The sequence below is a fragment of the Solenopsis invicta genome, chromosome 3, assembly GCF_016802725.1.
Source record: "Solenopsis invicta isolate M01_SB chromosome 3, UNIL_Sinv_3.0, whole genome shotgun sequence".
NCBI lineage: Eukaryota > Metazoa > Arthropoda > Insecta > Hymenoptera > Formicidae > Solenopsis > Solenopsis invicta.
The window spans coordinates 22,506,854-22,534,578 of NC_052666.1; the positions used below are offsets into that span (position 1 = coordinate 22,506,854).

Here is a 27,725-nt window from a genome sequence, read left to right on the forward strand (position 1 = left end):
TACAAAAAAATAGGTACAGCTGATCAATTCCGCTAAAAACAACACATCAGTGTATACTTTCCACACTAACGTAGGTATCTTAGTGACAAAGAACAAACCTTATATTTTCAAATATATACATGATGAAATCGGATATGTAAAATCGACAAAAACTATAGAATATATACAAGTATTACATGTAAAATTAGAAAAAAAATATTTGCCATATAACATTAAAATTTTTGGAATGTGACAATCAACAATTATGCGTTATTTTAAATATTATGTTAATTATCTTAAGATTTGTACTTTTGCATAAAAAATCCCATATCACAGTAATCGACATTGATTTCACGGTTTCACCCATTTGTACGAACCATAGTACATGAAATTATTTTTCTTCGCCATGTCGTCGGCTTCTTTTGGGCCTCGACAGCCATACCTATAATTTTTAACGAACAATAATATACATTTTCCCCACGTTAGAAATATTAGTATTTTTTGCTACATACTTGTATGGAATCGGCTGAATCTTTTCTTTTTCAATTTGATGGAGTAGCGGCGTAAATATCCGCCATGCTTCGTGTAACTCATCGTTTCGCACGAAATGCATTTGTGAACCGCAAAAAACGTCTAAAATTAGTCTCTCGTAGGCATCCGGTAATTTACAACCCTGAAAAACATTTATAATGAGCATATATTACTACATATCCGATTTTAATTTCAACGACAAATTCTTTGCTCAATAAAATTACTTACTTTGTATCTACTACCATAGGTGAAGTCCAATTCTGTTTCTTCCATGTGGAATGTCATGCCAGGTGATTTTGTCATCATTTTAATATACAACGCTTCGCCCGGTTGTACTCTTATTACCAATTCGTTTCTCTTCGCCTTTCCTTCAAAGATATCGCCCGGTACGTCTTGATATTGTACTCTAACTTCTGCTTTCCTTTCGTTTAGAGCTACGACACCACACGACGATTAGAGAAAGAGCTTTTATTTGCCGAGAAACGGACAACTTCTTCAATCTTTTTACCTTTTCCACATTTCAGCATGAATGGTACTCCATCCCATCTCTCGTTGTTTATTTTTAGCACTGCAAACGCGAATGTCGGCGTGTTAGAACCGGCTGGTACTGTGGCATCATCCAAATAGCCTAAACGTGCTTCTGGATCCTCAGCATCCTGATCTCCGACGTACTGACCGAGGACTACCTGATCGAGTTGTAGATCTTTGATACATCTGAGAACCTTCACCTTCTCGTTTCTGATGTCGTCCGGTGCGCAGGACGCGGGTTTTTCCATGGCTACTAAGGACAAAATCTGTAGCAAGTGATTTTGCATCACATCCCTGATGATGCCGAACTCGTCGAAATAGCCGCCTCTACCCTGAGTGCCGAAGGGTTCTTTAAATGTGATTTGCACTGAGGCTATGTTGTCCCGATTCCATGTCGGATTAAACACCCTGTTTCCAAATCTCAAAGTCATCAGATTTTGTACCATCTCCTTGCCAAGATAGTGATCGATACGGTAGATTTGATCTTCGCTGAACAGTGTCGCCAAGTGATCGGAAAGCTTCTGCGATGAGTCGGCATCGTGGCCGAACGGTTTTTCGATTATAATTCTCGTCCAGCCTCTGAAATTTAAATATCAAAATTTTAATATTGATTTTATATGCTAAATATATACTATGCATATATACAAAAGAAGTATTTTAAGATATTAAAATGTTTTATTTCTGTCTCCGTTTAAAATACTTAAAAATGTTTTTTGTTTTAAAACAGTGTTTTAAAAAAGTAATATCTATTTTTATTAGTGTAGATAAGCTTTAATCTTGGTTTAACTTATTTTTTATCTTTTCATAATTCTTAAAATCAGAAAAAGATATAAAGTAAATTAAACAGAGATTAAAATTAAACTACATTGGTGAAAAAAGAAAGAAAATTGAAATCTTTAACAGCTTTAAATGTTTTAAATGTAAACATAGTTTAAAATACTTTTAAGTTCAAAAAACAGTGACAGAAATAAAAAATGTTAATGGTTTAAAATGAAATACTTCTTTTTAAGTGTATTCCATATATTTATAAAGCGAATTAATAACTTCGGAAGTAATTTTGATATATTTTTTCTTTTCGATTTTTAATGCTCTCTTGTTTGTCGGTTATTTTTTGTTTTACATGGAAAATTTATTTCACATGTTTAAAATTCATTCTTACTTGTCTGCCATACAGGTAAGTCGAATGCGTACTGTGACGCATTCGAACACGCTCGGTGGTAAGGCTAAATAAAACAGCCTGTGCGCAGTGTTTCCTTGCTCATACTTTTGTAATTCACGATTCAGTAGTTCAAAGTCTTTCTTCTGATCGTAGGAACCAGCGATATAATGATTGTGCTTCCAAAATTCTTCATACTTCTCTGCCTCATCTGACTTCACTTTCATATATTGATGACATTTCTCACGCAGTTGTTGTATCGTCAATTTGCTTCTAGCATAGCCAACGAAAGTGGTGGGTTTTGGTAGAAGATTATCTCGGAAGAGCCACCAGAGAGTCGGATAGATTTTCTTCTTGGCAAGGTCACCCTTTTCGTTATCAATAAAAAATAGTAGTAGTTAGATTCAGTCAAATTCGCTATCAGTTATATAATCAGCGTTATTTGTATATTAATTTATCTTGTATTTTCCTTCAAAGTTATAAACTCACAGACGCTCCAAAGATGACAAACACATGTGGGATAAGTCTGTCAAAATGAGTTCCTTGATGATCCATTTCTTCTGACTTCAGGGATTGTCTGAAGTACTGCAACCCCTCCTCCGTTGACGTTTCTAGGATTAAAATTAATTTTTATTTAACGACATCATAGCTTTTATATTATATTTCTAATAGCTCTTTATCAACATCGTATAAATGCCTATCTAAATGAATTTTATTTATCAAAAAATATTTCAGTATCTTAGTCACATATAGTTAATTTGTCATACGTAATACATAATTTCATTTATGTAAATAAATGGAAAATTGTTGAAAAGGTATATCTTTCTGAACTTGCTGATTTGCAAATAGGTATAAAATTTGAAAAGATATAACACAATACTTGATGAATCTTTTACTGGATTAAAAAAAAAAATTTGCGTTTAAAATGCAAATTTTGTATGATACTTCTTGTGCCTTTCTGTTTATAAAATTCTGTTTATAAAATTTCACTATTTTATTTTTATTATATTAAACAACTATTTTAAATAGTAGTAATTTTTTTAATTAACTCTAATGTAGAAGACGAATTTTTATAGAATGTCTTTGGTGTAGGAGATGACAATTCGTGCGATCGATACAATTAGATAATTAAAAGAATTAGAATAAGATCGCGTTCATTGCTATCTTATTTTTACATAAAATTGAAATATTTATCAAGTTCGACGTAGTTGAAACGTAACGTTGTAGTTTCATTTACAATTTCCGGTCTTCAACTTCCGCCAGTCGCAATAATTATACGTATTCCATATCAAGGCCACATCGAACCAACTCCGATCAACTTTAATCGATTCAATCACCTAAGTAGTAAACTAACTTTATTTGTCGTCATTTTGATGACAAAACTATATTTTTTATGGTAATTTGACGCCAAAAAGATGAAAAATGTCAATTGATTACTTGGGCGATCGAGTTAATTGAATTGAATTGGAGTTGATTCTCAATATCTCTAGAGATACTTCTTTTTCAGCTTATTGTAACCTATACGTTTTATTCTTTTAATATGAGCTAATTCTCACACAGCACAGAATTCCTAGGGACGTCCTTCAGATAAATGTACTGTACTAGATTTATATGTTTTATTTCTTCTCCAGAGATTCTTTTTCTCAACTCAGTGTATTTCTGGCTCCCAGAATTACGTACCACGTTCAAGATTCGTAAAAACCAAACTGTAAAGACTTCCAATGATCTATTTCTCTATGTAATAACGCTGTGTATGAAATGAGTAATGGTAATCTACAATTTCGTCGAGGTCAGAGATATTTTGCGGCAGAAAATTAACCACGGGGAGATATACACGTCTAATATAAAAATGTAGAATATCTTCACACTTTTCAAATGACGTCTAACGAAACTGTGTGATTTGTTGCTCGAAAACTTTTCCTCAAAATACAAATATGTTATTGGACCGATAGTGTCACAACACAATGAATAGTAAGAAAGCCTTCATCGGTCGTAGCTAGGTCTTAGTGCTTTTTATTTATATTTATGTGATTTAATATACTTCTCCGAACTCAACCAGAATGTGCGCCGAATTAATTTATCACTATTTATTAAATTAATTAATTTAATATAAATAGTGATATTACTAATTCTTATTCGACATGCTGTGTTATGACCGAAAATTAATTCGGCGCACATTCTGGTTGAGTTCGGAGAAGTACATTAAATCACATAAATATAAATAAAAAGCACTAAGACCTAGCTACGACCGATGAAGGCTTTCTACTTATTCACTTTCCTCAAAATTTTTTACATTTAAGACAAATATATATTCAACCATTGGGGGGAGAGAGAAAAGAGAAGAAGCGAGGACTTTAAGTGCTAAAAGTGCAAGGAACACAAACACAAACCTATTGCTTCTCTTTCATTGAATTGTAACAATCTATGAAGTCTGTTCTCACCCCGTACATTTCGGAAACTATTCAAAATTATGAAAAACTACCAAATACGTTCGATTATTTCGAGAAACTACTCTTTTGGGGGCAGTAAAGTAGTCCCTCGAAACGATCGAACACGTATTTTGTGGTTTTTCATTATTTTGAATCATTTTTGAAATATAAAAGGGATGAGATAGATTTCAAAAGGTTTGTTCTTTTTCTACATTTGAGAATAATTGAATTTCTAGCACGTTTCCAATGTGAAAAGAAAAAGAGAAAGGATAAACCGTGCAAGAAGTTTAGTTCTGGGGTCCTGGAAAAAGAACAAGCTTAATGTACCATTACATGACAAACCCTGAGCTGATGCATAGAAGATTGTATTGGCGCATGCAGGAAACTAAACTTGCTTTTTAGCGTAAAGAAATCTGTTTTTTTTATCCGAAAGATACTTTGAAAATCCCCAAACAGAATAACGGTCACAAATAACATCAAAGATTAAAATAAATCGTATTTGATTGAAAAGTGAATTTTGATAATCACTTTGAAGCAATGACTTATTGTCTGCTGGGGCCATTATCTTTATGTACAAAAAATTATCATTAAAATGAATAACTTTATTTCTGTATAATACACATAATTGTGTTCACTTTTTTGAAATGGAAACTATCGAAATTAATCACATTTTTTAAATTTATTTTAGAGCTTAAAAAATGTACTTTAAAATATTTTATTAAATTACATATAATTAAAAATTGATGTATTTTGATATTTTTATTTTACTTTGTAGTGCTATAGCTTGATGTATTAGATAAAATTAATGAAAAAGATTCATATGTGATAGGATGTGTTTGATTTATATATTACATAGAGGTGCCGGCGAATCTAGCGTTATCTCTACTTCCATGTGTATGTCGAAATGTGTATTTGTATTTCAAAACAGTTAAAAGAACAATCTCATCCAATCAACCCATTTTTGTTCTCGTTGAATTGCTTAGTTTTATAAAGCAGTGTCCATATTAATATGTATGCATCTAATAAATTTGAGTTAAATTTATATACATATAAACTTTTGAATTAAATTGATTAAATTTAACTTACATTAATAAATGTTTAAAGTAGGAGCAATAACCGCTTACAAGAATGATTAAAAAGAACTTAAATGAGATATAATTCAATACTACGAATTTAACAGTGCGTCAATTTAATATAAAAAAAGACTTTTTCATATGTACAAAATTAATTAATTATGTATTCTTTGGTGACATCTTTCAACTGCAAAATTCTTTGAAAAAGATCAAGTATGTTGCATCCTTTTGTCTATGTATTATACAATTTTTTACTTGTACTACTTTAAAAAATTATTTAAAGTTAGACGCAGAATCAAAATAAGAAACATGAGAGAAATAAATGTGTAGCAAAGTTTAAAAGTTTTTGGTCCAAAGAGATATAAAAAAAAATAATAAAATAAAACGTCCATTTTTATTTTAATATAACCACTTTTCACCTCAAAACATTTTTTTAACACTGAATTAATATTACAATTAAAAAATATTATATTTTAAAGTATCCTTGACGTTGTAATTATTTTTTATTGATAAATGTTCTTCACAAAAATCGAGCTTCAATTTTTTTTAATAAAAAATAATTTTTAATTATTTTTTATTTTATTAAAATTTATTTTATTATCTTTTATATCCTTGTCGAAAACTTTTAAATCTTACAGTATATGTCATGTACATGTGAAGGTTAATGTATTCTTCAAGAAATTTATAGGAATTTTATTTATCTCTTTTTTATTTATCGTTTCAATGCACCAAAAATATTCAAAGGCACATATTTGATTTATATTTCACACTTAATCACATACAATTACGGAATGCTTGATATTAATCACACCACAGTCACACATTATTCATAATATTATAAAAAGTTGAGTCAATGCATATAATTACCATTTTTTTCAAATCAGATGTCCATATTTAGAATAATTAGCTTTCATTTATTAAAAAAGAAAATATAAATTTTGCTGAGAGTAATATATTGGCAAATAAAACATTCTGTCATCATACTGATTAAAATTCTAATCGCATAGTATTTTAAATTCGCTGCTTTTTGGGACAGAAACACAACACGAAAATATACTTTTGTGTTTGAACTTACTTGAGGTACTCATGGTTTTCACGGTTTACGAACAAGTCGTACGGAAAAGACACTAAAAAAGTCACACGATTGACTATCGGTGTTAGCAGGTCTTGCCGATCTCTCTCTCTACAATCTCGCCGCTTCACCAGCGCAACGTCGACTGTGAGCGTTGGATTTGCCTTGCATGCGCGTACCACGCGCCATCAAGCAAACGTAAACGCTTACGAGACCATCGTGGAGTTTTCTCGATGACAGATAAACCAATCTCTCTCTCATCTAATAATTTTTCATTAAAATAAAAATTCAATTCATTTATTATTTAAAGAATATATTTAAATCATCAGAACTTAAATTATGTGAAGGAGGTTTCAAGTGATGTTCGAATGCCAGATATTTAGCTTGGCAATAACCATAAGCAATTAATTAAGCAACATAATAAATCTAAACGTTTTATATGTAAATATTTTGTTTAGAATAGTTTGGTGATTAATACCGAAAGAATTCTATTTAAAAATATATAATAACTCTAGCTACTCTTATCGATAATATTTAAATAATTGCACACGTAATGCCATTCTGTTACGCAGAAATTTTTATCATAAACGATGCCTCTATCTACTTCTATTTTAGTTTCTGTTTTATATCATTAGCATATTCTGTTAATATCATTAGCATATTCTCCGATATGACCTCTGGATACAGATGCAAATCGGATGCGGAAGATCGAATGTTTTTACAAAGTTTTGACAATCACCGAACGCTCCGTTTAAGACATTGGAATGATAAGTTCTTTCATCAGTATGGATTCAATTACGCGATCGTACATTTCCTGCATACGGTTTTTACTTTTACTTGAATATTTTCTTTACAATTAGAAGTTGCGAATAGATACCATGCAAATGAAATGTATGCGATGTATACTGGAGAATGTACGACGCATTGCATAATGATGACTCATTGTCAGTCTCATTCTTGTGTATCATCAATGTATAAATGTGTGCTGTTAAACCTTTCGTCTCTAAAGCCGGTATTCATAGTCGATTCTTATTTCAAGATCGTCTTAAGTAACGTCTTAAGATGCTAATACGGCTCTCTGATTGGTTGATGGCATCTTAAGATGATACTTAAGATGATCTTAAATATAAGAATCGACTATGAATACCGGCCTAAATCGGAATCAGTGTATTATTTACTGTGAAAGACAGTCTGATTGTCATATCAGAATAGTCTGATTTGAGTGCTACATTTATAACTATTTCAATCGGTGATATATGCACTGTCTTTCAGTGATTCCGGAATTAGTGAAAAAGTCCCCCTTTTAATCAGAATTATAGAAAAACAGTGACTAGTCACTGATAATCACAGTTATAAGATAGCACTACAAACCAGTAAGATTTTACTGATTCAGATTTAGAGAATGCAAACACTTTTTCACAAACGTAGACTGTTGAAAACACCGACGTATGGATATCAGCGAGACCCCTTATTCTAGTGGATCTTAATCCAGCATCACGAAAAAGATTGATTAACAATTACGCGACACTGTATAAGCTATTATTGCATTGCTATTATTACAAGTGATATAATTTTCGTAGAAATGTGATGGCTGAAGATACGCATAACGATACAAAAAGTATAAGATACGCAAAACAATTGGTAATAATTTGTTCTATTATTAGATCAATTAAGGAAAATATTGTTGGTTTTTTTTCATTGTGCACGCGTAAAAACTGTGGATGCCACGCACAAGTCATGCGTGCGGAGATACTCGTAATATACGCGCTGTGTCTCATGATAAGGATGACTAGCAAATCAATGAACTGCCATCAGTCAGGAGTGCCAATGAGTGCGCGGTTCTTGAATGGCATCATCGCGACGTAATAAGTCACGTCATACTTCTATTTTCAAGGGCAAGCTTTTAATTGATCGCAGTCGACTTCATTATCGTACAACCTTAATAACAAACCTGTTTGATTTTTCGCAATTAGAGCTTCAAGAAGATTTCCACGATCATTTGATCCGTATTTGTGATGCTTACAATTGATTATTTGATTTTGAAAGCGATTTTGTGCATGATCTTTCAATCCGATTTCTTTATCTTATATTTTTCTTTATTTTATCTCTCTTTTTGGTAATAACAGCGCAATTTTATTCAATACGACACGATAATTTGTGTCGCCTAAAGTGGAAAAAAACTGATTTCAATTTGTCAACCAAAATTATGCCAACTTTTCTGCTGTGGCAGCGAATTATTCAATTAATATCATGCAAGTTTGTTAATCGTCAGGCAGAAGACGTAAACAATTAATAAAATTGAACAAGCCGTTATAGCTTAATCATAATTTTCATAATTTTTCAATATAAACATTATAAACATTCTCTGAAGATTAAGTAAAAATTGTTGGAAACGCATTACATTTTATATTGCAATTATGCAGTTATTCAGTTATACTTTTAACATTGTATATGACAATGGAAGCACGGAATCGGAATGTGAACAGAACATATAAAAATTTGAAATTTAAATTCTTTCTAGCTTATTTGAAATGCGCATAAGATATAACGATCGCTATAATATAAAAGTCAAGAACGACTTTAAGTTTAAATAAATGTGTCTGTTTTCTTAATCGCGATACTATTTGGACTATTTCTTATTTTATTGTGTGACAAGAATAATTATATGTTGTACTTTATACACATGTATAGAATATGTAATAAGTAATATGTAACATCCCAGGAAAAAACTTTTTATATATAATTATATATAAATATATGTAATAATTATACGATAATTATATGTAAAAAATTTTCTCTCGAGATGTAATATGCATGTGTGAGTATATACATGTAAAGCGTAATTGTATTAATATGTATAAATGTGTGTGTGTGTGTGTGTGTGTGTGTATAAAATACAATTGTTAAATATTTTTATTTTTACAATATAAAGCTTGTAATTTTTTTTATCTTTCCTCGTACGAGAAAATATGCAATAAAAATATGCAATGTGTCATCGTATACATGTACACACACACACATACATACACATATAAAAAAGACAAACAATTACAAGAATGTGTAATTAATAATCACTTCGCAAGATAATTAGCGATAAAATTTATTTTACTATCTACATGTAAAAAAATTTATTCAAAATTTAATGCGTATTTGTTATATACATGAAAGAAAACTTGTTTAAAACGTTTACAACACTCGCTTGATATTATCAATACAAAACTTTTATTAATACATCAGTTTCTCGCTGATTTTATTAATACATTCTTACGTAACAAAACGCAAGTTGCCATAAACAACGATGTAGAAACATAAATTGCATTTGTGCAATAAAGAAACAACTTGTTTCTTTATGTGCCTCCGGCAATATAAGTTAATGACGCGAACCTACTTTTCAAGGCAACTCGGAATGAATTACATAGTTACAAAACACTCTGTAAATAACGTTATGTCAAAATCTAGAACGGCAAAGCCGTTCTCCAGTTTCGAGACGTCTTTTCGATTAAATCTAAAACCTATGTTGTTTTACTTTCATCGTATTTAATTTCTAATTCCCAATATTATGACTTCTAAAATCTTTAATTTTTATTTTTTGTAAGTAAAATAATAGTTTTCCGAAAATATCTGAATAATTTCGTGTTGATCGCCAAAGCAACAATAATAGTGCCGTAGATAATAATATTCTCATGATCTCTCTGCAAAATAATTAATATGCTTTATTAAAGTATAAGTATGTACATAAATACAATTTAAGACATGTATTAATTAAAATATTAATTAAATATATTATATAATATTCATTATAAATTATTTGTCATTTGATTTTGCAAATATACGTAATTATTTAACATTTTTTAATTTAATTTTTATTGATATCCACTGTTAAAATCGATCTTAAAAAAGTTTACATATATTCATAAAATTATCATGTTTGAATCTCATGACAAAAGTAAAGAATCTGAAATTCGATCTACAAATCACATAAAAAATTCACCCAAATTTTATCATACATATATGTATATATCTCACGATAACAGACGAGCGCTACTCGTCGTTCTCCGTTCGTCATTATTATCGCGTACGTGAAACTGTTCACGGTCGCTCCAATATCACGTGAGATGAAACGTTACATCGTACGACGCATTTTATCACCAAGCTTCCGCGTAACACGTTGCAGCATTTAAATCTCGAGAATACGCTCTTCCCCCCCCTATCTCTCTCTCTCTCTCTCTCTCGTGTTTTTCCTACGATTTATTTTATGATGATATTCTATGCATCTTTTTGCGCCGTTGTTGAAAGCGTGCCGTTATCTCTTCGAGAACCCAAAACATTCATCGCGCGCCTGAGAAATGACCGTCATCTGTCATTCCCGATAATTGATATAAACTCACTTCTCCGGTGTTCCGCCATTCTCGAGCCTTGAACCTTGACGCAATTCTGCCTCACAATCTTCGAAATTCCTCCTTCCTGCCGGTCACCTTTCGACACGTCAGAATTTACCCGTTTCCCGGCAATGCACGTGGCCTTGCCGCCAAAATGACACCGTCACGCGCGACTTTGAGGTTAAGTGTCTGAATGACGTGCACGGCGTTTTCTTGTTCCTCTCTGTTCCCGCGATTCCACGGCGCCCCCCTAAAACTCGCCTTTGCGTTTCTTGCAATTTACCACGCGTGTTTCTCGTGTCTTTATCAACGCGATAAAAATAATGCGCAAACGAACGCTAGGCGCCGGATTGAATTTTGACTACTTTTTGGCGCGCGAGAAAGAGAAAGAAACAGACGTACTTTTTCGATTTATAAAATTTTTATGTATTTTATTTACAGAGCACGTGTCTCGAAATGAAGGAAGAAAAACGAAATTTAATATACATCAGCTTACATTTTCGGAAAAAAATATGTGTAAGAAGAGATTTACAATTAAAGTATTTAGAATAATTATTTGAATATTAATTTTATAAATATATATTTATCGAAATATTTTATAAATATTTTTGTGATTTTAAATTGAACACATAAAGATTTACATAAGTATAAAAATTTATAAAAAATGTAAAATATTTAGTGTAGATTGAAAAGAATAAATAGTAATAAATATTTATAAATATTTATATGAGAATATATTAATTGTGAATATCGTGAATTACAATTATTAGAATTTGTCTTAATTATTTATTTTTATTTCAATTTTATGAAATTGAACTGTGTGTTTGCATACTGACATAATGATAATTTTATGCGGCGTATCTCATAACTCATTCGTTTCTACATCATCAGAGAGACGAAAATATAGTTGAAATGCAGCTGAAATGGAAGAGAGAAGTCGAAAACAGTCGAGAAACCTAACACAACGCGGTCATGGACATAATTTAGCTGTGACTTCATTTTTGAAGCGCCTCTATGTCAATAAAATGTGAACGTTAAACTATGTAGCCAATGTCTATAATTAATTCTGTAGGTAATGCTCAATTTTTTGGTTCTATTCTATGCTAATCCATATAAAGCATCAGTAATGCATGCAAGTAAAACACGTACCAGTAAAACACGACATGATTACGCAGACGACGTATATCAAGCAGATTTCAAATATAAATACACAATAAAATTTATTTTTGCATTTATAATTTAATTGGAAAAAGATTAAATATTAATTATAAATTGATTAAAAATAAAATATGTATAATGAATAACCAGTGCACCAATGAAATAAAGAAGACGGCAAGTGTCCTCAGAAGCCCTGGCCAGAGGTCCCAAGCCATATATCTTTAATTATACGAATTAAAGATTCGTATATGCGGACTGCCTGAGATCGAACTCGATCGTGACCTGATTAGGAATGTGATGGGCGATGTTCAGAAAAATCATCGATGCGAAAGTATTCGTTCACGAAAAAATATCGATGTTTCGATTAATCGATTAACATCGCCCATCCCTACTACAACTACAAGCGGAGAGGACGTCACAGTACAGTTAACCTATAGATGTTTATGATCGCGGCGAGTTTCGGTAGACGTTCTAACAAGAAAAATTAATGTACGTCTAGCAAAAGCTATTGACTATTAAAACTGCATCTTATCGTCAACTGCACTCGTATATCGATATAAAAGATAATTTATTTAATTGCTCTAATATAAAACTTGAAAGTCTTAACCTCTTCCTGTTAAAGAAATTCATAATTCTATATTATTTTACTGTAATTTATGTAGTGTTTATTTGTACGTATATTTATATAATCCTCATATTTATATTATATTACAGAGAAATGAGATTTACATCGATATTATTTCGTAATGCGAGACAACCACAGAATGAAAATAAGGTGCCTTTTAAGGCGGTCTTGCCATTAAAACTAAGAGATTTCGTAAGCTCAAAGCGTCAAATGACAAAAGGTATATTTAGAGTGCAATTTTGTCTTTTGTATTCCACATATTTGTATATTTATTACAATAGCTGGATCATAAACTATAAACTTTACTCTGTACAGTTTCAATATTTGGTATAATTAGTAATAAAATATAATATTTCAAAGATTTCTATAATTTTAATATATTTGTTTTCAGAAAAGGGATGTTTATATGAAATGTCTTTGCTTTTAACTTGTCTCGAAGAAAATGAGTTTGAAGACAAAAGGTGTATCCCACAGTTGAATGCATTAAATCAATGCTTCCAAGTTTATACCGATAATATGCAGCATGCGCGAACTGAGAAAGAGCAAGTAGTAACTGTACCTAATAGTAAGAACCTCACACATAAACAGGTCACATACCTTATTCGAAGATATCCAACAGTATAACACTTCATAGTGCAGCACCAATTGCATTGTAAGTCAATTTAGATTAACATACATAATATAAATGCATAAAATGCATACATGTTTATGTATATATTTATAAAGACTTCTAAATACATCTTTATTTCAATTTGTACAATTGTATTAGTAAAGTGTGTACATAGACGATGGTTTTTTTTATTTAAGATAATTATTTGTCATTCTTAATATCAATGATGTTTTCCCGCTTATTAGAAACTGTATGTAAACGTTTCATTGCAAGCCGTTTTGAGTAACCTAAATATGATAATCTATATTATACTTCATCATAAAAAATGCTTTTTTTTTTAATTTTATACATGATTAAATAGATTAAGCCTTACATCATAAACATAAGCATTTTGTGTCCGAGCGATTTTTTCTGTAAATTTCTCGAAATTTTAAAGGATATTAAATTATGTTATATTTTATTCTTTCCCAAAATACAATACAAACATTTGTTCTAGAAACTTGAAAATATGTTCATGAATTTTTAAATTTTTTGAAGCACTTTATAGACAAAAAAGTGATTGGACACAAAAATATATACTCATGTTTGTAAGGTGCCGTTTATCACGTTATATTGTAAGAGTTAAATACGTACGAATTGGTTCAATGTTGGAAATAACTACAGTTTGTTGTATGCCATCCAATTGCTGCTCGATTCGTTGCAAAGCCTTATAATTTTCCAAGTGTTCGTCTTTATAATAATAGTATGTACAGAACAATGTTACAACACAAAGTGTCAAGGCAATTTTTCTGTACAACCACGTTGTACTTAGCAGGTGCACCTGTAAAAGAGAATCTGGCACTTACCTTTTTTGTAAGAAAAATTCATTTAAAAAATTCGTAATATTACCTTATCATCTGGAGACTGAAAAGTAATCTTATCATAATATTGAACCAGCATTCTCTCAGCCACTATATTTAAACTTAGAATACTAAAGAGCGTAATTCTCGCGTCAACTGTTCTTTTAGACGAACTGAATAACGCACAGAGAATACAGCTGACGGTGTAAAATATAATAGATTGAAACCAGGACACTTCTCCGATAATCCAACTTTGGAAAGTGCGTATATACGAGAAAATCTCGTAAAGTAATTCCTTCTGATCTTTCGCCGATTTTCTAAAATTTAATTAAGAGACATCACATCGATAGTTGATTAATAATTGTAATTTGACTAAATTTTCAAACGTTATAAAGATTATCTTTACGAACTCACTTAAAATCTGACACCATATTGCCAACTGTCTCGGACGAAGTCTTTAGTACAGTCCCGAGTTCCTTGCCGTGATCTAGAAGCTCATTTTGAATACGCAAACCCTCCTTTTGACTGTTCAATATTATACCTTGCATTTCCGACGCTTCCAATAGTTGATCCTTCATCCGGGAGGATACTTGAAACAATCTAGATTTAAATACAAAGAAATTCGTGAGTTTTTTGTATTTCATATGTCCGCCTTGCTTCAAAAGTGACACAATTTAAAAAATTAGGTCTCTCAGAAAAGGGGGAAAAACGATTTTTTAACCTGACAAAAAATCATTGGCTAATCAAATAATTGGTAAAATAATTTTCTGTCATGTTGAAAAATAGTTCTTCCTCTTATTCTGGGAATTTTTATTTATTAAGTTCACTTTTGAAGTAAAGGTGTGATGTGTAAAAATATTATTAGGATCTTAGATGTGTGCTTACAACTTTATAGTGTTGTCGACTTCAGCTTGCCAAGCTTCATGATTCAAAAAGAAACATATATGAGTTGCATGAGTGTAGAATTCATTGTACACATTGAACTCTCGGTCCGCCATGCCACCGATGCATTTTCTATGAAATAAATAACAGTAAATTGTCTGACGATAAAACATAAAATATAGGAAATTAATAAAAAATACTTCTTGTTTTACCGACGCTCATTTTCTGTTTCACTGAGATGACAGTTGCAGGTCGCATGACCAGAATCTTCCAGAAAACAATTTGCCAGGCGCAAAGCGAGAAGCGAATGCTCCTGATCATTCAGTTTGTCACAGTTACTCTCCAATGCTTGAAGTGCAGTGTGCCAACACATTCCATGTTGCGGCAGTGATGATTTCGCTGAAAAAGATGTGCCTTTCATTAGCTATTGTTTATCAATTCCTACTTCTTTTAGCTTCTTACCTTTTATCAGAGTGTATTCTTTTTCTCCCAACTCTCTTAAGATCACATTACCATTGCTGGCTGATATTTCATGAATAAGAAAGAACAAAAGCCAAATCATCTTGAAATTAAAACCTTCTCAGACCTTCTGGATTTTCAAGATATGTATATCGATACAGTTTTTCATTATACTATCGAGTAACACATTAGAAGTAAATAAAACTTTTGTTGTGATACAGAGAAATACAGAAAGGATATAGACACAAAATATACCTACAATCATATTGTGTACATGTTTAAAAGTACAATAATAAATGGATGAAAAGCAATGATCAATTGTGCAGTCAAACAAAGGCAAAGTTAATTGCAGAATTACCTGTAGAGATTACTGATTCACATAGTCATTTGGGCTTATTGTCAACAAACTCACGCTCCAATCTGAGCTCTATACATTCACATACGCCATGTGCACCTACACATACACACAATTTTGAATAATAACGCGATAAATAGCTGGCGAAAAGTCAAAATAAAGCACTTTAATTCAAATTACAAAATCAAAATCTACTGCAGGTAATTAAAGATGACAAAGTTTTCAATTGACAAATTTTACAGACTTGAAGACACTAGGAGAAAAAAAGAAAGCAAGGATAATCATAGAGAATACAGAAACAATTGCGATTTGCGGTGTTTACGAACGAGAATTTGCGCAATACTTTCGCTCTCTGAGCTGTTCGCAATCGAGGCACATCATTCTCACTTGATATTTATTTGAAGTTGCGAGTAATGACACATTTTATGTGAATTTGAGCGATGAGTAACAGATACATTTGGATTTTATTTGGAGAAGCACGGCGTCAGATTTAAATCAGTCTGCAACGGACAGTTGACCATTTTGGTGCTATTGTAAACACCTGCGCGAAGTGACGCCGTACACTAGCGCCCTCTCACAAGTCTCGTGGCAGCAAGACGAACTCGGACAGAGCATAGTATTTATAAAATATTTTTAACATATAAGAAAAATTGAAATATAAATGTACATAAATACTTTGTACATATTTTTATATCGTGCTTTTTTTTACTCTTCGTTTGCGTGCAGAAAGTGCGATTGGAACGAATGAGTTCGCTCAGCCGCCTCAACCTTCGATATTTCGAGGGTCGCGATATATCGATGGGATGCGATATTGCGATTCTCGAATGGTAGGACGCGCCAGGAAGACACCGTGAGGATCGGTTTCGCATCGCTCGTCGCTTATTACCATCCAAAGTGAATTTCTTGCGCGAAATCGTGGGTCTGGTGAGACGTTGGACATTCAATTCGACGATACGATTTATATATCAATATAACTCAATTATATTAATCCTACTGAATGCGATGATTGCCATCGTAAGTGTGCTGACTCCGCTAACCCTCGGTATCAACGATTCGCGTCTTTCGGAATGGACCAAAATTCACAAGTATCTGTGACGTCATTTTCTTACCGAGTGCAGCGGAAATGCAGTTCACGAGTCGTCAGGTACGTTATTAGCTTACTACATCGATCTCGTTTCTTTTGAACTCTCTTCGTTAAAATCATCATACACGATCCGATTCGCCATTGGTAACTTTTTTGATTCGATGTCGGAGATTCGCCGACGAATATCTGCATTCTTATATCCTGATAAACTGTTATCTATCTTAAAGGAATTTTGCAAAGTGATAAATTTTAATAAAATTTTGTATACATAGGTTACGTAAATAAATGAATTTAAAAAATGTTTGTTGCGACCAAAAACAATCCCGTTCTAGACTAGATTTTATATCGACATTGATCAAACAAGCCCGAAGTATTTTTCTTTGGTCCAATAGCATTAATTGTAAAAAATTTATTCAGAATCTTACTGTTTCTTTGAAACTGATAATTATCACAGTATGTTTATTACTGCACAGAAAGAAAATATTATCAAACCAGCAATTATATTCTCATATATAAGTAAGAATATATAATCTTCTTGAAAGAATTTAATAATCTTGAACAGATTAACTTGTTTACATGAAGAAATTTATTTTTTACATGAGAAGTTTTACTTTGTCGTGTAAGCAAGTTATGTATGTTTACAATTATCAAATTTGTTCAAAAATACAAATTGAATAAGAATGCCTTCTATGGCAGAATTTCCTTATTTGTTCAAAAATATTTTATATTCTTTCTATTCTAACTATAAATAATATTTAAACTATAAAATAATTATTTATAATCTTAGAACTGAAATCACATTTATTAAGTTCTTATTTTAATAGCTACATTTAAACAGAATTTATTAATTAATTCGGAAGTGTTGGTTGCAAACATTATAACCATTAAAAGGTATAAATATTAGAAAATATAAATATTTTTATATTTTAAAACATAATTTTTTATCATACCAAAAATTTGTTAAAAAACTGAAATATTTAGTCATATATGTTCAACTAAACATTGAGTGGCTTCAATAATTATTTAATTACATAAGAAAAGGTATAGTTTATTGATATCAATTATTAAAATATTTTCATCAAGAAGTAACTTAATTCAATATTTACTTATTATTAATTTTTAATTTTATTTTTAATTTTTAATTTTTAAATTTTAATCTCGGTAACAAATCCTTTAAGATTTTTTTCATTATCTTCAATTAAATTATTTTTTAATCATCTGCATCATAGTCAAAGATCGAATTGATTAAAGTTGTGTCTCATTAATGATTTTTCATCAACCATTTAATTGCTGCCGCTCAAGGTGACAAATATTCTCAGCTACAGTGCTCCTCATCGATTTAACGAGAGTATCGGTGCACCATTAAATCAAAGAGCGAGCCTGTCGAACGGAGTTCCTGACCGAAGCAGCGTCGCGGCGCCGCGCCGTTGGCGAACCGCCAGCGTCGCTTGCCATTGAATTCGTGCGGACCGAAAATAAGTGAATACGGTACGGTAAACAGGCAGTACAGTGACACGGGTTCGATCTCCTCGCTTGCCTCTTAAAGACCGGTTTAACCGAACGAGCGCGGGGACATTTCGGGATCATTGTTCGGCCCGGCTGTCCTCCTCGTAACTCGCATGAAGACGCCAGCGACCAGAGGCGTAGCTGCAGAAGGATGCAGCGTATGCACGTGCACGCACACACGCTTTATATGTGTCTGTATATCACTTTAAACTTTAAAATAATAAGACTTATAAATAATACATTACAAATTAAATTGATATTTTTAGATCTAATTTTCATATAAATTTGATTAAAATATCATTTTTTACTTGAAAATGTAATTACGTTAAGTTATTTTTATTTATTTATTGATTGGTTTAATTTTTTATTTGTTTACGGACTAGTGCAGTGACCTTATGCTATCAAGGAATTATGAAATTAAATGACCCAATTTGTATGTGAGATTTCAATTTATTTTTAAAATAAGTTTTAATATTTAAGTATTTCTTAAGTATTTCTTTTTATAATAACATTACTATTAAATTATAATAAAACAGTAAAATGTGTGCGTGTATGTGTCATATTCTGTTTTTTATTATATACATGGAAAGAACGGTTTTGCTAAACTACGTATCTAAAAATTTAGTTGGATAAATACAATTTCGTTAGATCATCAAAATAATTACGTAAGATGCTCAAGTCGGATACTAAAATGTCAAAATTATATTGTACGTATTTGAGAAACGAATCGGTGAATTTAGAGGAAAAGCTACGCCGCTGGCTCGATGTAAGTCGCGAGTGAGTTACACTAAACGATTATACTCTCCTTGGTTTTTTTATCCTTGATAACATTTGTCGCAGTGGAAATATAGACAGACTCTTTAACAGACTATCTCCGTGACTAGTGTTTTGACGTCAGTTTCTCATGATACTATATCATTACCATCGCTCTTATGACTCTATGATAAAATATTAATCACAACTAAAGAGCCGACTCAATATATAATATATGCATACACATGTCATAAAAAAAGATGCGCAAAATTACATGATGGACAAGTGCAAAGACCGTACGATTCATAACGGAATACGTATGCAACGCATACATTTTATGCTCACATACGTTTACATATCCTTTTCACAATGTATATACAGTCTCTGATTTATTGCGTAACTTCTTAGATTTCTTCTCGGGAAGATCATTCTTCTCTCTCTCTCTCTCTCTCTCTCTCTCTCTCTCGTGCCCGTGGCGATAATTCAATGGGATAGGATTGTGTGCAACTAAAATTATCGATATTTCGTGTAGCGGACGAGTGATCTCAAGGCCAGACAGCGATCGATCATCGCGTGGCCTCCAAGACACGAAAGGGGAGAAAATATCGCGCGGGAGAGGAGACGATCGCGAGAGGAAGGCGGTGACCGATCGATCACCTGAGCGGCGGCGCGTCCCATGCTATTGACAAAGTATATACCGTATGTATACCGTCGGAGCAAATCATCCGCGTCTCCAGCCCGCTTGACGTCAAGCTCGTCGCCACCGCTTCCCGATAGCGGGGGAGGAGGGTGGGTATTAAAAATACCCCCGATCCCTGACGAGGAGCTAGTCAATGTCGGATGATTGCAGTTTCGATTTGCCCCACATTTGCATCCCCGTCGCGCCGTGTTGTCTGAAAAATGCAAAGGCAGAAGCATTGTGCGGTCACCGATTACGTGTCTGAAAATTTCACACTTTGACATGTTTGTCATCGTATGTTTGTTTTCCATTTACGTTTTTAAGCCTCCTAGTTCTTCTCCCTTAAAGATATATATGTATCACGTATAAAAAAAATATATAAAAATTTCATAAATTGTTTTAATAGAGGAGAAGGGAGTAATATAGCAACTAATTTTATTTTATCGAATAATTTTATTAATAATCAATATTTTATATTGAAACTTGAACGATTATATTCGTCAAAGTTTCTTGTTTAACAGAATCTAAATCTAAAGTAATAAAATATTTATTAGGACGTGATTTATAAAAATGCATAATTGGTAGAAGAAAAAAAGTGGTAATAATATGGCTAGCTTAAAAATTTTTCAAATTTGGTTTAGTTTAAAAAATAAACTGAATAGCGCGCAGAGAATACAGCCGGTGTAAAATATAATAGATTAAAACCAGGACACTATTCCAATAATCTAACTTTGGAAAGTGCGTATATTCAAGAAAATCTCGTTAAATTCTTTTTGATCTTTTACCAATTCTCTAAAATTTGATTAAGAGTCTCAAATCGATAGTTTATTAATAATTGCAATTTCACTAAATTTTCAAACGTTGTAAAGATTATTTTTACGAACTCATTTAAAATCTGACATCATATTGCTAACTGTCTCGAATGAAGTCTTTAGTACAGTCCCGAGTTCCTTGCTGTGATCTAGCAGCTCGTTTTGAATACGCAAACCCTCCTTTTGATTTCAATATTGTTACGTCCCGCAGGGTCAATCTACTCTAGTACACTCGCGCTCTCAGTTTACACTCGTACACACGAGAAATAAATAGGCAAGCTTTAGAAAAACGTAGGCCTTTTAATTAACGTGACACTTTTTTAAAAGTCAGAAAAACAACAACATGAGTATCGTCAACAGATGACAACCATTCAAACTCCGCAATATCGGGCGTAACACTATTATACCTTGCATTTCCGATGCTTCCAATAGTTCCTTCATCCGGGAGGATACTTGAAACAATCTAGATTTAAATATGAAGAAAAATGTGAGTTCTTTTGTATTTCACATGTCAGCCTTGCTTCAAAAGTGATACAACTTAAAAAATTAAGTCTCTCAGAAAAGGGGGAAAAACGATTTGTCAACAAAAAATCATTGGCTGATCAAATAATTGGCAAAATAATTTTCTGTCATGTTGGAAAATAGTTCTTCCTCTTATTCGAGAAATTTTTATTTATTGAGTTTACTTTTGAAGTAAATGTGTGACGTGTAAAAATATTATTAGGATCTTATATATGCGCTTACAGCTTTATAGTGTTATCGTCTTCAGCTTGCTAAGCTTTATGATTTAAGAACAAACACATAGTTACATGGATGTAGAATTCAATGTACACATTGAACTCTCTTTGTGCCATGTCGCCGATGCATTTTCTATGAAATAAATATCAGTAAATTGTCTCATGATAAAACATAAAATATAGGAAACTAATAAAAAATACTTGTTTTACCGACGTTCACCTTCTGCTTCACTGAGATGACAGTTGCAGTTCGCGTGACCAGAATCTTCCAGAAAACAATTTGCTAAACGCAAAGCGAGAAGAGAGTGCTTCTGATCATTCAGTTTTTTACAATCGCCTTCCAATGCTTGAAGCACAATGTGCCAACACTTTCCATGTTGCGGCAGTGATGATTTTGCTGATAAAGATGTGCTTTTCATTAGCTGTTGTTTACCAATTCCTACTTCTTTCAGCTTCTACCTTTTATCAAAGTGTGTTTTTTTTCTCCCAACTCTCTTAAGATCATATTACCATTGGGATTTTAATTCGTGTCCAATATGGCCGCCTCAATAAGCTTTTTCCACGTCTATGTTCACACTACACACTCAAATATGAGAGTGTAGTGTGAACACAGACGTGAAATAATCTTATTGAGGCGGCCATAGTTAAAATTCGAATTGCTAGCTGATATTGCATAAATAACAATTAAGAACAAAATCCAAATCATCTTGAAATTAAAATCCTCTCGGACCTTCTAAATTTTCAAGAAATGTATATTGATACAGTCTTTCATTATTCTATCGAGTAACACATACATTGGAAGTAAATAAAACTTTTATTACGATATAGAAAAATACAGAGAGAAAGGATGTAGAAGAATATATCTAGTAGGCTTCCAAGTCCGAGACGGTAGTCAGGCGGCAGTCACGTGGAGGGGACAAAAGCCATGGCACACGACGTGAAACAACTATTCTAGATATGCCGAAACGCCGAGCGCAAACGCCGTGTGCCATGGCTTTCATCCCCACCACTTGACTGTTGCTTGACTACCGTCTCAAACTTGGAAGCCCTACTAGTCTAGTAGGCTAGTAGGTATATTCTTGTACTACAATCATATCGTGTACGTATTTAAAAGTACAATAAGAAATGAATGAAAAGCAATGATCAATGGTGCAATCAATCAAAGGCAAAATTAATTGCAGAAATACTTGTAGAGATTGCTGATTCACATAGCCATTTGGGCTTATTGTCAGCGAACCCATACTCCAATCTAAGCTCCGTACATTCACATACGTCATGTGCATCTACACAAACGCAAATTTTTGAATAATAACGCAATAAATAGCTGGTGAAAAGTCAAAATGAAGCACTTTAATTCAAATTACAAAATCAAAATCTACTGCAAATAATTTTTCAATTGACAAACTTTACAGACTTGAAAACACTAAGAGAAAAAAAGAAAGCAAGGATAATCATAGAGAATACAGAAATAATTGCAATTTTTGGTGTTTACGAACAAGAATTTGCGCAATACTTTTGCTCTCTAAGTTGTTCGCGATCGAGGCACGTCATTCTCACTCGATATTCACTTGATTATTCGAAGTTGCGAGCAATGGCACATTTACAAAAATATACAGTATTTTGTTACGAAAGTATATATTTGTTTATTTTCCGTTTAGAATTTTCTTGATTTAGAATTTTCCTACGTTCAGAAACATTAGAGATATCATTAGAGATGCAATTTTATTCTTGTTTAACTTTAAACAACAAGGATAAAATAATATCTTTAATGTTGTTGAACTCAGCCCTTTAGTATACATTACGTTCAAATTTAAAAACAATGAGGAAGTATATATAATTAAAATGTACCTTGAAAACATTTCAAAATGCTTAAAAGTAAAAATGTGTTGTAACAACTGTCAGCTATTATACACGAGTCATCGTGTATAATATTTTTTTTAATACAAAGTACAATTGTGTCACATGCTAACTACAAACGTTGTTGCATATTAAATAATTATAAAAGAAATAATTATAACATGTTTATATTTTTTATAGATTTTGTTATATAAAGGACATAAAAAAGTTACATAGTACATATCAATTACAAGAATGTGATATTAATGTATTTTATTTATTAATGATAATTTTATACATTTAATAGTTTAATAGACATTTAATAATAAATCAAATCATATTCTATTTTTATTTATTCATAATCTGTCATCAAGAAGATAATCTATCATTTGTCATCGTGAACTCTATGATTTTTAATCATAAATGTATAATTATATTTTGTAATTATTTATGTTTAGTTAAATGTAAACATGAAACTAAATAAATGGCGCGCGTGTAGCGCGCGCTTGTGTTGTTCTAGTAGAATCAAAATTTTTTGTCGTTGATTAACAAAGAAAAAAAAAATAAACTTAACAAGTTTGCAGTTTTCAAGTTTCGATAATTTTTAGCTGGTATAGCATAATCAAAACATTCTTAAAAGTTTCTTGAACGTTACCGTTTAAATGTGAAAAGTTGACAGGAGGAGCAGTTAAAATCGATTTGAAATATTTTAACGAAAAGCAGGCTGAACAAATATACATACGTTATGTTGCGTATAATAATATTTTTTAGTTTATGAAAATTAATTAAAAATTATTTATAATACTTAAATTTACATTAACGTCGTTTGATTTAATTTGATGTAAGTTAAAACATTCGTATTTTCGGTTGTGTTTAATTCGTTTTGGACGTATCGCGGTATAACTCTAAAATGTTCTAAGAAATATAATATTCAAATTTCACCAATCTATTTAAAGCAGCAAGAAGAGCTTTGAAGTAATTCGATTAAGATGTTGCATGTCGTCTTCGATCTAAGTCTAAGATGGCGAATTTATCTTCTTCACCGTCGATATCGCGGATGCATCTTTCATCACGCGAGCAAAAAGCGGATCGAATACCGGATAAACGCGTCCCGCGCGTTTAATCGAAGTTAAATAATGCAGGAAAATATGTCGGGCTTTTGCTTGCGTGTGCGAAAATAGCCGATATCAGGTGCCGGTGATGAATGAGAGCGTTTAGATGCGAGGCTGCCAGTACGTACTGCGGGGGATAACGCGAAGCGGATGATGGTGATATTGTGATTAATTGACCCTTTGCAACCTTTGCAGCGAACCAGGTCATTTGCAGGGAACCGATATATCGATGCTCTAGGCTCGGCATTAATTCTTCGGACACGATTCCGAGAGAGCGTAACAGAGCTTCGGCTCTATGGAATCCGAACTGGATTGATTTCCATCGCTTTCTAACGTTTTTCGATTGCAGCTGAGGATAGCGCTGAATAATGGATTCTCGAGATAACAGCTTGTATGCGCTAATTATCGTGTTGCGGAGTTTCAACTAATAAAACGTTATTCTCTCTTCAGCGAAGTTCTGGCAAACTTCGCACGTTGTAACGTAATGTTGAGAACCGAAGTGTCCGTGAATGACTTAAGGATTCGTGACGAGCACTTGGTAACAAATCAAGGGTAACAACGTGCGAAGGTTAATTAATAGGCGGAGCTCAATTAAGTGACATTGAACGGCCGATTGCAAGAAAAAGTACATTTAGGGAATTTATCGCGTCTGAAAATAGTGCTATATTGACGCAAATCGAGTGCTATATCGAGTTATTCGAGCCGAGCATTATTATTAATAGACAATAATGATAGGCAGAATTAACTGGAATGTCGTAACACACGCTTAGGAGATATCGATCGCGTCATGTTGAAAAACCAGCGCCGGGATTATAATTATCTGTAACGTGGGATGGGTCGGTTCTCGACGAGGATAATCATATTTATTATTAGTGGTAGTCTTAGTATTCTGAATTTTCGAGGGTCGCCGGTCAGCATGTTATCACATCTGAAAATGATCAACCAATTGCTCGATGAATATTCCTGTAAAGAACTATGACCGCGATATACGTCCCACTTTTCCACTATTTAATTCCTCTCTATATTTGGTATTAACGAAAACAGAACGTATATTTATGGAAATGTTTTTACTTGATGTATCTTTACATTCTATTCCTAACATGACACAAATGTTTCCACTTCATCTTTCATGTCTTGTTATCAAATTTAAATTAAACTTTTATGCTTTTCCATTTTAATTGTTATAAATTAAGTTATCACATATTATTCTCATTTGTACCTTTACAAAAATGTTCTAATTTAGTACTACAATAATTATTTATTTTGACTATTAAAAGAACTGTTTACTAGTGCTTTTACTAAAAAAACTTTTTTATAATTTTTATGTCTAAAAATTATACAAAAATTTGATTTAATTCGTAATTCCAAATTTCTTGTCAAATTTGCAAATAAATATTATAAAACGCAATTTTATAAAAGAATCAAGAATAAATAAAAAATTAAATAGTTTTTAAACTATTAAGAGAATTATGCTTAAATTTTGTATACAGATATTGAACGCAATAATAGAATGGTTTATGAAATTAAAAAATTTTTCGTAATACATTAAGACACCTTAAGACTCCTTAAGTTCGAACTGTCTCATTTTTTATTTCGAACTATTTAAACAGATCGAACATACGACATATTCGAATTTTTTATCTGTGCCCTACTACTTTTACAAAGATATTCTTCAATAACTTTTATGTATTTTAACATCTCTGAAAATATTTGTACACAATATAAAACATTTTGTATTAATGTTAAAATTGGTCCTTGTTAAAATTTTTGTGTTGAATTTTTCACATGTACAAGTGTTAATTTAACAATATATTATTGTTATTTGAATATTATTTGTTTTAAATTTATATTTAACATTTTTTAGCGTTAAAATAATACAATTTATAAAAATAATTTAGTATTAAAACATAAAGCTTAAAAGAAATGAATGAAATGTACGTGTCAACATGAAGAAATATGTTTCCACAGAGTATTATCAAACTATGTTGAAGTGTTATATTTTTTGTATTAATTTTTTTACATAATTTATATTACTTTCTAACATATTTATCTTATGTTAAATTAACATTAAAATTTGAGTGAACCGTTTAGAACATATAAGTATATGTTAAATTTAGCACAAATTTTCAAACTGTAAGAATTTGGTTGTTTATTTAAAAAAATATATACATATAAATATTATAACTAATTACAATAAACTTAAAAAAGTCTTTTTTTCTTTAAAAAAGAAAGATGTGCAGGATATGAATCACTCTCTCGGGTATGGAGGATCAATACAGCATTAAATTGATCTGTAAGGATATGTGTTTAAGTGAATCAGGAAAATTAACACGTGTTACGATAAAATTACAAGATAAAAGCTAACTTGTAGTATGTTAATGATCACAACACAGCAGATAAGCGCTATATCAAACGGTAACCGCTTATTATCGGGAGCACATCGGTTATATGGCGCGGTCAAACAAGTCAACTTTGCGCAATGTCCCGTTTTCACCGGAAGATGTAATCAATAAATGAACGATACATATCCATTCGTCCTTCTGTCCGTCAGTTCGTCCGATATGTATCAGTCAAGTACACTTAATGACGTACTCTCATTTACCGGACGTGGCATAATTGAATTGCCCTAAATTCGTACTTACAATACATTGAGGCTTTACTCACGAATATTAATAATCCGCTCGTAATACATATTTTGTAATATCAGAACGCAGGTATGTAAAACGTAAAAATAAGGAAAAATTTTAATATTTGCATGATTATTCCGTTCTGTGTTGAATAGTGAAACTGTGGAATCCTAACACTGTTAAATATTAAATAATAAAATTTAAATTAATTCAGTAAGTTAAATTTTATTTTGTAATTTTTAATTTTTATATGTGATATAAAATTTATTATTTTAACACAAATATGTAGTTAAAGACTCAAATTAAATTTGAATCTTTAACATTTTTACAGTTAACTTGTTTAACTTTCTTGTTCTAATTAAATTGATGGCATATTAAGTAGGAGCAATGACGGCTTATAAGAATGATTAAAAATAACTTAAATAAAATTTGACACTACAAATCTAACAGTATATATATATATATAGAAAGTAATTGGTCGAATCAGATATTCGTCGCGTGTTC

General features: G+C 31.7%; 3 protein-coding genes across 17 annotated transcripts; 1 reads left to right on the forward strand and 2 right to left on the reverse strand.

The window, feature by feature from the left end:
* Window positions 1–330: 330 nt before the first annotated feature.
* LOC105196708 (glucose-6-phosphate 1-dehydrogenase) lies at window positions 331–11,377 on the reverse strand. Of its 2 annotated transcripts, none has more exons than XM_011162772.3 (7): window positions 11,157–11,377; window positions 2,684–2,805; window positions 2,198–2,562; window positions 1,019–1,617; window positions 739–944; window positions 492–652; window positions 331–421 (listed from the first exon to the last, which is right to left on the reverse strand). In XM_011162772.3, the coding sequence occupies exons 1-7, from the start codon at window positions 11,173–11,175 to the stop codon at window positions 331–333; spliced, it is 1,563 nt and encodes a 520-aa protein (XP_011161074.1). In that variant the 5' UTR covers window positions 11,176–11,377. The 2 variants fall into 2 exon arrangements, with proteins under 2 accessions (XP_011161074.1, XP_011161075.1); XM_011162773.3 differs by lacking the exon at window positions 11,157–11,377 and adding an exon at window positions 6,772–7,777.
* Window positions 11,378–12,652: 1,275 nt separating this feature from the next.
* On the forward strand, window positions 12,653–13,717 carry LOC105196711 (coiled-coil-helix-coiled-coil-helix domain-containing protein 1). The gene is made up of 3 exons (XM_011162782.3): window positions 12,653–12,794; window positions 13,020–13,150; window positions 13,322–13,717. The coding sequence occupies exons 2-3, from the start codon at window positions 13,024–13,026 to the stop codon at window positions 13,552–13,554; spliced, it is 360 nt and encodes a 119-aa protein (XP_011161084.2). The 5' UTR covers window positions 12,653–12,794; window positions 13,020–13,023; the 3' UTR covers window positions 13,555–13,717.
* LOC105196709 lies at window positions 13,654–16,663 on the reverse strand. 14 transcript variants are annotated; one of them, XM_039447133.1, is made up of 9 exons: window positions 16,463–16,663; window positions 16,079–16,174; window positions 15,724–15,893; window positions 15,474–15,675; window positions 15,265–15,393; window positions 14,794–14,979; window positions 14,429–14,696; window positions 14,174–14,360; window positions 13,654–13,827 (listed from the first exon to the last, which is right to left on the reverse strand). In XM_039447133.1, the coding sequence occupies exons 3-9, from the start codon at window positions 15,821–15,823 to the stop codon at window positions 13,742–13,744; spliced, it is 1,158 nt and encodes a 385-aa protein (XP_039303067.1). In that variant the 5' UTR covers window positions 15,824–15,893; window positions 16,079–16,174; window positions 16,463–16,663; the 3' UTR covers window positions 13,654–13,741. The 14 variants fall into 14 exon arrangements, with proteins under 14 accessions (XP_039303067.1, XP_039303063.1, XP_011161083.1 ...); XM_039447129.1 differs by having other exon boundaries at window positions 15,724–15,975; XM_011162781.3 differs by having other exon boundaries at window positions 15,474–15,660; window positions 16,463–16,662.
* Window positions 16,664–27,725: the final 11,062 nt, after the last annotated feature.

What these genes read in the sequence shown, in the direction of transcription:
- LOC105196708 (XM_011162772.3), bottom strand. An exon ending in TTGTCATCTTTGGAGCGTCT is followed by an intron (nt 2,563 to 2,683) that starts GTGAGTTTATAA and finishes GATAACGAAAAG; the next exon opens with GGTGACCTTGCCAAGAAGAA. An exon ending in CATGCTGAAATGTGGAAAAG is followed by an intron (nt 945 to 1,018) that starts GTAAAAAGATTG and finishes GTGGTGTCGTAG; the next exon opens with CTCTAAACGAAAGGAAAGCA.
- LOC105196711 (XM_011162782.3), top strand. Translation starts at nt 13,024, where the DNA reads ATGAGATTTACATCGATATTATTTCGTAATGCGAGACAACCACAGAAT. An exon ending in AAAGCGTCAAATGACAAAAG is followed by an intron (nt 13,151 to 13,321) that starts GTATATTTAGAG and finishes ATTTGTTTTCAG; the next exon opens with AAAAGGGATGTTTATATGAA.
- LOC105196709 (XM_039447133.1), bottom strand. Translation starts at nt 15,823, where the DNA reads ATGATTTGGCTTTTGTTCTTTCTTATTCATGAAATATCAGCCAGCAAT. An exon ending in TTCAGTCTCCAGATGATAAG is followed by an intron (nt 14,361 to 14,428) that starts GTAATATTACGA and finishes TCTCTTTTACAG; the next exon opens with GTGCACCTGCTAAGTACAAC. An exon ending in TTCCAACATTGAACCAATTC is followed by an intron (nt 13,828 to 14,173) that starts GTACGTATTTAA and finishes TATCATATTTAG; the next exon opens with GTTACTCAAAACGGCTTGCA.